Raw genomic sequence first — 13734 nt, forward strand, 5'->3', positions numbered from 1 at the left:
GCGCCCGCTGATGCTTGTTTTGTACAGTCAGTAAACATGACAAATTGTACTTCCGCCGCACTTTCGTGTGAAAGCGTACATCGAACTCAAACAATAACTCTATAGTTTTTAAATATGTTTAAGATTGATAAATGTTTGAGGACATATTAAAAGCTAAGCTGAAAATATGCGAATTAAGCAGAAATAATCAGCAAAGTTACAATGACGCTTTCTTCGATTTCGATTTTGTTGATCGAGTTATCAAAACTCCTTGTCTATTTTCATTTTCGCATTGTAAAACTTCACTACGTTTATCCTGAAGAAACACACCTAATGTTAGTAGCCTTTTTTGCGTTCGTGAAATTTGTTGCAGCATCTCAGCACAAAAGATAACGAAAGAAATCTTTGTCAAGATTTGTTGACAATTGAAAACACCGACTCGGACTTGAAAGTGCACGAGCTGCACTATGCAAATGAGCTAATTGTACGCGTCAGACTTTCCTTTCAAAAACTTTTGCACACTCACCAAACAAGCAGAAACAATAAGAAACCATCAAAACAGGTTTTGGTTATGATTAACCATTGTCTGAGAAACTCACAAATTAACTCGATAGCAGAGTAGAGTGTTTTTTTTGCTATATTCTTAAGTCAGAACAAACGCAAAAACATACGCGTAAGCTTACAACTAGCGCGAGCAGATCTTATTATTCATTCCCAGCGGGAGATTGAAGTCTTGTTTTCGACCCTGAGAAACCTACCCTTTCCGTTAGCTTAGAGCATAAAACTACATATAAGCGCCCTGGTTCATATTCCCTGCCTTATTCCCTGCCATCGCTGTGAAAAATAAGCAAGATAATCTCTCAAGGTCTCTCAACTCTCACCATTTGATCACGCAACCTGACAACATCCACGCGAGAGCCCCCGACATGTGCGTGGATCCGCGCGGATATATGACGTCAGGATGGCGCAATTTGTTCTAAAAATAGAAAAATTGTCCCATATCATAGGTGCGCGCGGATCCCAAGACTTACGGTCTCCGTCCCCGATTATGGCTCCTGATATTACTCGTGTATGCAATCAACCGACATCACTTTCGCGGGAATATTACCTATACGGATACCACGAATTGGCTGGCTACTCAGTTGATCAGCATTGTTAATCCAAGCATTTCCCCTATAATTCAAGTAAGTTGTAAGTAAACATGGACCACGTAAAAGCGAAAAACTAATAAAAATACATCAATGAGTGAAGAAGCGAAAGTTGGCCTCGCGGATGAAGCTCTAGCTTTCGTATCAAGCGGGCAAAAAGATCGAGAAAGGTTCTGTAAAAATTTGGGAACTTGACAGCGATAACAGCGATGTTTACAGCGACTCTTTTGTGGAGTCTGATACCGATGAATCGTCGGACTCATTGAGATCCATTGGAATATTGTCCATGCACATTTGCGCCGGCGCGCTTTCTTTTGTTTGTTTTCTTCGCCCAGCCACTCTAGCGTTCGTTTTTTTTTTCGTCGTCCGCATTTTGCCTAATCAGCTTCAAGAAAAACCGAACTACGGAAAAATTATCTCTCCGCCTTGAACGCATTGCGAAACGCAAGGGTTTTTCGGAGATTCGCGAGTAAACTTCACCTCGGGGAGCGAGGTTAATGGTAATAAACTTTCCAAGCGCTGATTGGCTCAGTGATCTGAGAACCCAGTTGAAGGTGTTTTGTGGGCCGAGTGTGTTTGCGAAGCAAGATATTTTTCTCAGCGCTATTTTCTCTAATAAATTTTTTCGCTTGAAGTAGACTTTTTGAAGAGTTAAAAATCAAAGGGAATTTGTTCGATTGCCCTCAAGTTTGGACAGTAGCTAGATTAACATATAGAAAACAAACCAATGTCTGCGGATTGTTTATTTCGAAATATTCTTTCTCTGAGAGCGATTTTTGTAGGATCACCTCACATTCTTTCAATCCTATTTCGAAAATATTCTGTAACTTTTTACTGCAATTGAATATGGCAAAACGCAGACACGCCTTTTTAGTGCTTTTGTCCTGAAATGGAGGGAAAAAATAAATTGGCGAAAACCAAAATTCGCTTTGACTTGTAGCTTCTAAAAGGTGATTATGACGTTCGCATTGAGTGGTCGTGAAAAAAATCAGTAATTCCTTTTATTTCAAAATTCTTGGTGTAGTTTGATAGCCAGCTCTATAAGCTTTAATTTGATGTAGGGGTTTAGGTATCTACAGGCGACTGGTTACCTCTTTCCCTGGGGATCCGTTCCTAGGCGTTTTCAGCTCCACAAAGCCCCTATCAGTGTGAGCGAGGTCTGGGTGCAAGAGTAGGCCGCTACTTTTGCTGGGTAGAATTTAAAATGGCGGCTTAGTGTTGAGGATTTGAAGTATGTCGGCGGTCCGGACAGCCCGGGCATTCATAGAAAAGGCGATTAAAGACCACAACGTTGTAGTTTTTTCAAAAACAGCCTGTCCTTTTTCAATTCTGGCGAAGAGGATTTTATCGGAAGTCGGCGTTCAAGAGATGCAAGTTTACGAAATTGAACGAAGGGAGGATGGTCAAGAAATCCAGGTAAGAATCTCAATCCAACGCCGACAAAATGCTGTTTTCGTTTACGCAATCATCCTTTGGGCGGAATGCTACAAGACGGTGAGAGGTTTCTAAGGCCTGGGTAGCAGAATTACTGATACAAAAGTACCAGAATCTCCCCATGATCATGAAGTCCCCCTCTCTCAAATATGAAGAGACGACGAAGGGAGGGGGGGGGGGGGGGGGCGGGGGAGAAGAGAGAAATACCCTCCCTCCTTTTCCTTCACAACTGAAGCAGACTTTTTATCATGATAGTACCAAGGCGGGCACAAATTCATTTACAGTACTCGAAAGCTTGTGGAAAATTTACTGGCAATTGTACTTGGAAAGAATCCATTGGTCACTAAGGTGTAGGATTGCGGTTTATCAAAATATCTTGATAGAATATCATTAGTTTGAAAAATGATATTTTATTGATATTTTGGTAATAATAGAATAATATGGAGAAATCGTTTTTATCACAATGTGCATGTCAAATATCAAAATATCATTATCATATGAGATTATCATGATAGCTGCCGAAAAAGTGGTAAATTGAGATATCAAACTATCACTATCAAATCATCCTGAGAATGGCAATGAAAAGTATATTTCAGAAAAGCAAGCTATAATATCATGTGTCACTCTCATCCTCAAATCTAAGTCAAGTGATTTTGCAGTCATGTAGCAAAGAAGAACAGACACTGACAGTGATTGTTTGATATTTAGCTCTTATTAACCGAGCAGGAGGTCTATATGGGAGAATCTAGACTGACGTCATGAGTACAGACCGAACACAGTGAAGTCTGCACACGAGTGAGGTCAAGATTCTCCCATACAGTCCAAGCTCGGTTAATATGATGTTTATTATGTGGCAAACAAGAAGAATTTAGTTTGTTTAATGTAGCTGACATTTTGCTTGTGAATGACGATGAGCTGAAATTAATTCTCCCATAAGAAAATAGCCAATATTTTTGTATTTTAGTTTGCAACTTTTTCACCGCAAAACATTACCGGTCTAGATGCCATTCTAGATGGGAAAATCTAGACCGCTTTCAATATTGATTTTGGCCAATCCAATCCCTGAAATTGGTAGTTCCCAGTCCTTGTGAGACACAGCCACATAATAAAATAAATTAATGATAGTATCAATATCAGTTAATAGTAATTATTGTCTGATATTTGATCGATACATGGGTTGAGTATTGGTTGATATATCAATCAATACCAGTGCAGGCCAATATGTATGGTTGTCACAAGCAAACTCAGCTGATACCTTACCTTATCGTGCTGTTGTGGCCATTTACTGTTACCTTTGCGACACTATAGTCATCCAGTATATTGTTTGACTATCCATGTTAAACTGACTTTGAATTGACTGGTAAACAGTAGCAGTACTTACGCATAACTGTGTAACTTTTACCTGGACATCACTGGAAACCATTGCCATCTAATTGTACCTAAGTTAGCATTGCTTCAGTATGCCAACAATTAGCTAGAAAAGTAAGAATTTGCAAAGCCACTAGCCACAACTTAAGTTATGCAGCCACTACAATGATACATCAGTGATAGCTCACCAGTAGCTTTGTTTTTTAATTTTTATTTGGTTTTTGCTATGGCACGGTTCACAAACAAAAAAAAAATAGAGGATCACAGATATAAAAATTTCGTTTTCCTTAATCACGGAAATACATGTAAGCAAGGTAGATTCTCTTTTTAATAACCTGTTCTAACACTAGAAAGAGTGTTCGAAGAAAGAAAAATCATGAAAGGCTAAGTCAAGGCCCCATATTGCAAATCACATGTCTAAGTCACTCTCGATAGACAACTCTAACCATTCGGAGGATCCACAACTCAAAATCACTTAGAATTGAGTGGTGAAAGCACAAATATCGGTGAATAATTTAAGTTCTTTACGGGTCATGCAAAACCTTTAGTTTGTGGATCACGAAGAATAATTTCCTAAATTCACATTTCACGGAAAATAAAATCAGCTAATCACGCATCATGAGAATACCCCTGTACGACCCTCATATTGATACTAAATTGTAAGATTGAAATAAAGATATCAACTGAATAACAATCACGGCTGCACAGGGAATGGCTGATGTTTTTTTTTTCATCATTGTAGAAGAGAGGAAAAAAAGGAAAGCTTGAAGCATTTATTTGATGAGTTATCTGTAGTCCTGTAATATTTTTAACTTTGTAAAAGGAGCTATCAGTGATGCCATCTCAATAGGGCCTCTCACCTGTTGAACTTGTTGAATCATTGGAGAAATATAAACATTGTGGGAAAAATATTTATTTGCAGTTCAGCTGTTCTGGAAAGACCTTTTTAGAGCCAAATCTGGCATCTTGAAAATGTGTGTTCCAGGAATTTTCCATGCCTTCAGCAAGAAAGATTGATAGTAGTCCCAAGGGGGAGTAGTGGAGAAGTCTTTTTTGAAAGTTATGAAGCTAAACTGGGATTCCTTCAGGCGAGTAGGGGTATGGATGTTGTCTGGAAGATCACAATAAGAAAATGTTTCACAATTGTTTCAAAAACATATTTGCTGTGAAAGCCAGTTCCCAATGTGGCTAAAGCACGAATTTCCTATTTCCAGACTCAATTTTTTGCAATAGTCGTTTAAACTAATGTAGGTCTTTCTCTTCCTTCATTAGGAAGCTTTACAAAACATCACAGGAAGAGGCACGGTGCCAAACGTGTTTATTAAAGGAACCAGTATTGGTGGAGGATCAGAGACAGCTGAACTGTATCAGTCGGGAAGACTTAAAGTAATGCTAGAGGAACAAGGAATTATAAAGTGAAGATTTCCATCCATGTGACATGATTGCTTTATGATACATGAAATAACAGGGTGATGTGGGGCTGAGCAGAATATGTTGTAAGTTATGGAATTTGAAATCATATTTAGACGGTGGAGAAATGACATTGTTTTATCTCATAGAACCTATGTGTTAATTCCATATAATTTTTAGTGCTGATGTGAATAAACTTCTCTATTTTGAACCTTTAGACACACCTTTTTTGTCATATTTTCAGAGAACCGCGACTGGCCAAGACTCAAAACAGAGTAAATTTGTGTAGGCACTGCGAATGTTTAAGCAAACATGGGAAGCCATTTTCCTGTGTTTTTCCAAGCCATGCTCTTTATTCCTGTTTGAATGTGCTGGAGGAGGTGAATAAGCCAAAATAGCTCAGGGCCAGTGCTTTTAATAATAATAATAATAATAATAATAATTTATTTCTAGTGCATTACATTAAAAAATCTCAATGCTCTTACAGAATAAAAATGAGAAAAACGATAATGAAACCAATGCAAGGAAAATATATTAAATTACCATGGATGATAAAATACTAAAATTCATTAAATACTAAAATTCATCATAAGATACTAAAATTCATTATAGAAATACTAAAGATCATTATTAAACAAAAACGTTTTAAGCTTAGTTTTAAACGTATCCGCTGATGGGGCACTTCTCACATCAAGTGGGAGGCTATTCCACAGTGCTGGCGCACAAGATGAAAAAGCGCGTCCCCCGTAGGTCTTTGTCCTAAACACCGGTATGTGCAGTCGCAGGTGATCATTATTTGAACGAAGACACCTTATCGGTTGACGATGATTAATAAGTTCCGCCAAGTAACAGGGTGCTAAACCGTTTAAAATTTTGTAAGTAAAAAGTAAAATCTTAAAAATGAAACGCTTGCGCACGGGCAGCCAGTGAAGCTTGCGGAGGATTGGCGTGATGTGATCCGCTCTCCTTGTTTTTGTAACCAACCGGGCGGCCGAGTTCTTAGACTACGAGTAGTCCCTCTTTCGCTTAGTCCGTCGTGCGTGACGCGAAAGAAAACCGCGAGAAAAAAAATGGCCGCGCGAAATCCTGGATAATGTATAATGTATAATGTAAATTCTCGGTTGAAACCCTGTTGAAATTTTCGCAATAACTTTTAGACGCAGCGAAAATCGTTACAAGAGGCCTCTTTCGCCGTCTTCTTTTTAAAACTTCTTTGGCAGTTTCGCTGAACGAACACTGAACGAAGCTATACTTCTCACGGCATATGTTTTTACCTGGCTACTTGAAGAGTAGAGTAGAGCAATATTTATTCATATCTCCCGGGGCTATTGATAACAGGCGATAATAAGAGGACGTCAAGATGAGAAATCCTACACCGAAAAATCACTCGGCCGTGAAAAGGTAAACTCTTGGACTTAGGCGGTAGTCCCTCCTTTCGCGCGCTCCTAGCCCCCAGGATTTCGCGCGGCCATTTTTTTCTCGCGAATTTCTTTCGCGTCACGCACGACGTAATAGGCTGATTTAGCAAGAGAACGGGAACGTTACTTGACGACGGCGCGCGCAGTACAAATACCCAAATATGGTCAGATGATGACTGCAGGGCGCGCGGAATAACCTGGATTCTGTTCTAATTTGACCATATTTGGGTGTTTGTTCTGTGCGCGCCGTCTTCAACTGACGTTCCCGTTCTCTTGCTAAATCAGCCTACTAAGCGAAAGAGGGACTACTCGTAGTCTACCGAGTTCTGAACACGTTGAATTTTCGAGATTTCCTTGTCAGGTAGACCATACAAGAGACTGTTACAGTAGTCCAGTTTAGAGGACACAAAGGCGTGAACCAATTTTTCTGTACTTGGTTGGTCAAGATACTGACGAATATTTCCAATACGCTTTAGAGCAAATGAAGCAGATTTGCAAAGATTGCTTACATGCGTGGACATCGTTAAGCACTGGTCGAGAGTGACCCCAAGATCCCGGGCATTCACGCTTGCCTTGATCTCAGAAGCAGCAATATTCACCGCGGCTATAGGTTGACGCTGAAGATAACGAGATGAAAAATGCAAAATTTCAGTTTTCGATGAGTTGCATAATAATTTATTATCAGCCATCCAAAGATAAGATATCCTGTGCACAAAGCTCTAGCTTACTCAAACAAGATGATTGTTCAGATCGTTGCATAACCAAGTACATTTGCGTGTCGTCCGCAAATATCATGGACTGGAGGCCATGGGCGATGATTATATCTTCAACGGGCGCGACGTAGACCGAGAACAGCAGCGGGCCCAGCACCGAACCCTTAGGAACACCGCAGATTAACTTAGCGGAAAAAGAGTGAACATCTTTGATAACAACCGCCTGCGAGCGATTTGTCAGATACGATTTGATCCAAGCCAGGGCGGTACCTCTCAGACCAAACCGGGTGTATAACCTATCCGTAAGGACACTATGGTCTATGGTGTCGAAGGCAGACGATAAGTCAGGCAAGACTAGAACAACATCATCGTGATTGTCAAGCGCCAAGTTGATGTCGTTGGAAACTCGCAGCAAGGCTGTTTCGGTGCTATGATATGCACGGTAAGCTGACTGAGTTTTGATATACAGGTTATTGATGACCAGATGGTGCTTAAACTGCATTGCTACTACGTGTTCGATCATCTTACCAAGGAAGGGAAGGTTGCTGATTGGACGGTAGTTCTTCAGTATTTCATGGTCGATATCAGATTTTTTCAATAAAGGTGTTACAAGGCCATGCTTGAAGGTGGCAGGGAACTCTCCAACCTCTAGCGATCGATTTATTATAGAGGTAATACAAGGCAGCAATACGTCGATACCCTTTTTCAGTAAACTGGTCGGAAGTGGATCCAGTGAACAGGACTTGGAAGGCGCTGCCATGACGGATTGTTTTACACCTTGAAGCGAAACTGCCTTGAACTTCGATAAAGTGGAAGAAGAAGGCTGTTCTTGATAAGGTATCGATAGGCTTCTGGATGGCATTGTATCAAGCTCCGACCTTAGAGCGCTGATTTTATCAGTGAAGAATGCACAAAAACGGTTTGCAAGTACAAGCTCAGAATCATGAGTTGGTAGAGTCGGCGATCCTTTGACCTTGAACAGACTGTCAATAAGATTGAATAACTGTTTCTGATTGGAGTTTGAAATCTTATTGCTAAAATGTGCTCTCTTTGCTTCCTTTATAGCTGCATAATAGTTGCACGCAGAATCTCTCAGGAGAAATACAGTCCAACTCCTTTTATAGACAAATATGAGGTGTGGTAGCCTCAGGGTTGGTGCACTCATCTCTGGATTGCGCAGTCCAGGTTTGAGCCCTGGCAAGGATGATTGTGTTGTGTTCTTGGGCAAGACACTTAACTCTCACAGTACCTCTCTACACCTAGGGGTATAAATGGGTACCAGCAAATTTAATGATGGGGATAACCCTGCGATGAACAAGTATCCAATCCAGGGGGAAGTAAAAATACTCGTAGTTGCTTTATGCTACAGAAACTGGAGAAAGCCACTTCGGTAGTATGCATGCTTCACCTATGAGGCTAGATATTGCTTATATTTATGAGTAAGGATCATTTGCAAACTTGAATAAATTTCCTAATATCAACAACAGAAGAGAAAAACAAGAAGAGAAAAAGACTGTTGCAGGCTTATAACAGGTTATTGTCTCTCTCTATTGTTATTTTTGTTGGGTTGCTGTAACAATCACTGGTATTCATGTACGCCCCAAGAAGGAGAGTGGTAATATGGAGTGAAGTTACTATACAGTCTAGCTAGGAAGAAAATAAATTCCATGCCACCTTGATGACCAATTTTATTGACATAAATTTCCATTTTCTTTGATTATTATCATTCTTAACAGCAAGGTACAAGTGACTAGCTTAACACAAAAAACAATTTCAGCCACATTTCTAAATAATATTTGTCTTAATAGATTAATTATTAATTTACAACTCAACAATGAATGAAAGGTCAAGTTTTTGTCACAATTTATCTTTGTAATTAAATGTGCACGGAGCCAGCGTAACACAAGACAGATTTTAAGTACCTAGATAATTCTACAACTCAACTATAATAGGTGTAGCATTCAATGAAATAACTTCAACAGTTATCAGTGATAACAAACTTAATAAAAAATTACTAGATGAACCCAACAGTGATTGATAAAAAAAATCAAAGAAAATTCTAACTATATTAATTACAAAAATAATAATGCATCACTGATCATGCACTTAAATGATATCAAGTAATAATTTGAATACATGCAATTGTATTTATAATATATTAAGTTACTCTGAATTGTATTACCCATAAATCTTGAGAATCTCTTGTCTGTTTTAATAACAATTTTTCTTGTTAATTATATTATATTAAAGGAATATTTTTAGGGGACTGAATGTAAACAGAAATGGTAACAACAAAGGGAGAGTGCAGATTGTCTGTTTGAATAACAATAACACTCAATAACAATAATAAATACTATTCCAAGAACACAATGACTGCATAAAAATTTAAAGCTACATCAGACATCCTAGGATTCCACCTCAAACAACCCAACAGTAATATTACTATTCTCAGGCTTTGGCATACCAACTCTCTACACAAGTCCAGTTACAGTTTTGATTAAATTTTAAGGACGTAATTGTCCTGTACAATAGCATGATTTAACATTGTCATATACACTGTTTCACACTAATAAACAGCAGCTGTAGTTTTATAATTTTGGTAAAAACATTGTAGCCACAAAATGAATAAGATTCATAATTTTCAAGTTGTTCATTCAGCATGATTGTCAGTAAGCAACTGTGGTGATTTGTTAGTATTAAGTATGGTACTGCACAATATTAGTCTAATCTTAAGGCATACTTCACCTGGACAAACACTCAACAAACAACTGTTACTTCCAGGACTTAACTTTCAGTCTACTACTACAAAAATGCTGACTAAATAAATTTAGTTCCTTCAAAGCCTTATTTTGAAAGCACAGCTATCAGAAAAGGGTTATCATATGCCTTGACTATTCTTCCTAAAAAAATGTAAGTACCTTTCAGAAATTCTCCAATACAAACTTGCCATGCGTAATTTTCCACCGGCTTAAACTGCAAAACACCCTTTCCAAAACTACTCCACAAACCAGTAAGGGTTTAAAATTTCTTGATCCTCCCAATAATAACCATGATAATATTCTGTTTTAAACCTTTCATTCAAATTTATCCTTAACTATATCCAATACCATTAACAATTTGTCCTATCTAATAAAGCTCATTTACATGTAGATGCAAATTTTGTTTCAAAAGTTGCCATAACTAATAGCTTATATTTTTTTGAGTTTCAAATCTTTGCATAACTGGGTAAGGTGACACTATTTTAGATTGTTCTGTCACAAATATCAGAGGTCAGTCTGGGCTTGATTTCGTTGCTCTCTCAGGTCTGGTTCTCTTCCTAAACTCAGGGGGAGGATCACAGGCTCATTTCCTAAACAGCAGTCAGCTTCTTTTTTCCACAGCTGATCTTTAGTTGAATGATTAATTACCCTTCAGACTACACTTTGAGATATTTCTAATCAATGACAGCAGGCAAAGAATATTATTGTTAAAAAAGTGTGACCGAGCACATTCAATCTCAGATAATGAAGTTTATATAAATAAACTTTATCAATAATAATTATCTACAAATGCCATATTGTTTCCACTTTGTCCCTTTCAGTTACATTTTACATTCTTCCTTCCCTCATTTGTTTACTGGCACCAATTGCTTGCTCTTTTATAATTTTAATGAGACTCATTTTGTCTTTCCTATTTATTCCTGTTTTTCATTCATTCATTCATTTCTCCATTCATTCATTCATTCATTCATGCATCTATGCATTAATTCAGACACTTTTTGCATTCTTTGAAAGTCAATGAACATGGAGCAAACACAAAATGCAAAATGATACAAAAATAATTCTATAAAAGAACAGAAGTGAGATAAAAAAATATTTCTATAAAAAGAAACAAATTTTAAATTATTGAATGTGACAACTAAAAGAGTGGACATCACATCTTCACATCAGATCTCCACTGTAAACTTCTCAATCATATTGAGAGCCAACTGAATTGGCATTTACTCACTAATGAAGTCTAGAAAATAACAAAAATCTTTACATATTTCATATTGCTCAACTAATACTTTTCAAAATTCACAATTGTGGTAAGTTCCATATTCCTCTAGAGTTAGTCATATGATATGACTCCCTTACAAGGCAAATTTCATTTGCTATCATTTGATTCTAAGGAGTACTATGTGACAGGACTAACGTAGCTTCTAGACACAAGAATCCAATCTTGATTTCAATCAACAATAATATTGCATTTCAGCAAACCTAACTGATAATTCCATGGCTGCTCCCCAAAAGGTTCAGTGATTACTGTCATAAAACTATTTACACAATTCCTGTTTGATAATTACCATCAATGGAATACAATCCAGTGGACTTTAAGATACCAAATATTTATTTATTTATTTATTTATTTATTTATTTATTTATTTATTTATTTAACATAATTTAAATAAGCTTTTATTGATTCCATTTAACTGATTTTGTTTCTGTTATATCTGCGCTTTGCTCTTCACAGTGTCTCATGAATGGCAGCAACAATAGGCCCAGCTTTGGTCTGAAATATAAACAATTGAATTTTTTTCACTCTGTTAATATTACTGACTCAGTTGGTATGAACTGACCTACAAAGCAGAGCACAAATTACATTCATACAGCAGTTTTTAAATTAGTTTCACACCCAAAAACAATAAATTGAAAGCAATCACAACAACTGATAAGAACTAAGTCCCAATACAAGTAATCAAAGCCAACTTCAGCAAAAACACAAACAACAAAGTTGTGAAGGGCTAATCTGATTCTTTGAATAGAAAAAGTGGTGACTCCCAAAAACATGATGCTGATTCCAAATACTCTGTGCAACTTCAAGTGGTACTCACCTTGTATTCTGCAAATACATGGCAAACATATTTTCCTCCTCCCATGCTTTGTATGAGACCAAAATGGCTTCTGTTACTGTAACAAAAGCACACAAGATAAATATCTTCAAATTATAACAAAAACAAATTATCACCAAACACTGAGGAAATCCAAGAAAGGTCATCGGATCACCCTTTCCCAGCATCACAAACAAATTCATCACAACATCATAACTTACAATACAATTTTTTATGCCTTAAGCTTCTGAAAGCCAAACCTCTAACACTGTACAAAACAATGCTTAATTGCCATCATATTACACTGTAAATGATCCTGTCATAAGAACATACCTTGTAAGACCACAGTATGATATAGTATCAGCATCCAGGTTCCTCTTTGACAATGAACTCCGTTGACTGTCGTAAAGCGTCACGCCATTAAGAGCGACATCCAACTGACAAACTAACAGAGTTCCTCCAGCCAGATGCTAAAACAAAATAAATGATATGATATTACCTACAACAAATACTTTATTTTAGACCACTACATTAACCGTATTTCATCAACCGTGCAGCCATGGGCTGAGTGCAGTTCATGTTCTGCACAGGGTTTATTTTTTAATTATTTTTTTTTTTAGTTTTGTCGGTGACTAAACCCAAACTTCCTCTCCGCCAAATTTTGAATCACGCAACCTGTGATGTTTATTCGCCAAAAGCTACTGAAACATTAATACATGGACAATGTTACGGATATTGTTTTCTTTATTGTGTGTAAAATATATTTTCTTTTGGTTTTATCAAAGCGTTGGATTCGAAGGGAATAATAAATACGCTAAAAAAAGGTATTACGTCAGCCATGGAATGTGCTGACACTGTAGCTTTCACTTTCACTATGTGACAAATAAGATCATGTTTACTTTGCAAATTTATTTTGCCAGAAGCGACGGTCATTAATTTACTTGCAATTTTTGCAAATATTTTTTGTGGGTTTAGGCAAATGAAGTGAAATGAATTCTTTGGCCGTTTCATCGCAGTGGGTTAAGAGATCTGAGGGAAAATTAAATATTTGCTGAGGTAAACAGGAGCTTGCAAGAACTTGCTGCGCTTAGGTCAATGCTATGGGAAAAAAACACAACTGTTCTAAAATTAGCTGTGGATGGCATAAACCTCAGATTGTGTGACTCACGTGACTACTTCGCTTGTTCTTTACACATAGCACAAACAAATTAAAATAATTTTGACTTTAAAGGAAGAAAGCTGTTTATTAATAGCATTATTAATAGTATGACACCCATTTCCTTTTCGTATCATTCATACACATGTCCTGAGCGAACTTCCAGATTAAGACCATTACATCATCATAGATTTCACAAGGGCTAAGAGCGATCATGGTGCAATAACACAGTTTGCATTGATCAAGTGATATGGTGTCT

The 13734-nt window shown here is 37.5% G+C and overlaps 2 protein-coding genes across 5 annotated transcripts in view; one reads left to right on the forward strand and one right to left on the reverse strand.

The window, feature by feature from the left end:
• The first annotated feature begins 2305 nt into the window (after positions 1 to 2305).
• LOC145498114 (uncharacterized) lies at positions 2306 to 5556 on the forward strand. The gene is made up of 2 exons (XM_081477987.1): positions 2306 to 2543; positions 5202 to 5556. Exons 1-2 carry the CDS (start codon positions 2361 to 2363, stop codon positions 5346 to 5348), a joined length of 330 nt encoding a protein of 109 aa, XP_081334113.1. The 5' UTR covers positions 2306 to 2360; the 3' UTR covers positions 5349 to 5556.
• A 5927-nt stretch (positions 5557 to 11483) lies between these two features.
• The window catches only part of LOC145497886 (uncharacterized), a 30207-nt gene continuing 27956 nt past the window's right edge, over positions 11484 to 13734 (reverse strand). For all 4 annotated transcript variants that reach the window (XM_081477757.1, XM_081477754.1, XM_081477756.1 and 1 more), the window contains 3 exons: positions 12653 to 12789; positions 12323 to 12398; positions 11484 to 12000 (listed from right to left, as the gene is read on the reverse strand). In XM_081477757.1, coding sequence (XP_081333883.1) covers positions 11956 to 12000; positions 12323 to 12398; positions 12653 to 12789 — 258 coding nt within the window. In that variant the 3' untranslated portion in view covers positions 11484 to 11955. The remainder of the gene's footprint in view (positions 12001 to 12322; positions 12399 to 12652; positions 12790 to 13734) is intronic.

This window comes from Orbicella franksi, chromosome 9, assembly GCF_964199315.1.
Source record: "Orbicella franksi chromosome 9, jaOrbFran1.1, whole genome shotgun sequence".
In the NCBI taxonomy this organism is placed as follows: Eukaryota; Metazoa; Cnidaria; class Anthozoa; order Scleractinia; family Merulinidae; genus Orbicella; species Orbicella franksi.

Coding starts and splice junctions, on each gene's coding strand:
- LOC145498114 (XM_081477987.1), top strand. CDS start 2,361: ATGTCGGCGGTCCGGACAGCCCGGGCATTCATAGAAAAGGCGATTAAA. Junction 2,544..5,201: donor AGGATGGTCAAGAAATCCAG/GTAAGAATCTCA, acceptor TTCCTTCATTAG/GAAGCTTTACAAAACATCAC.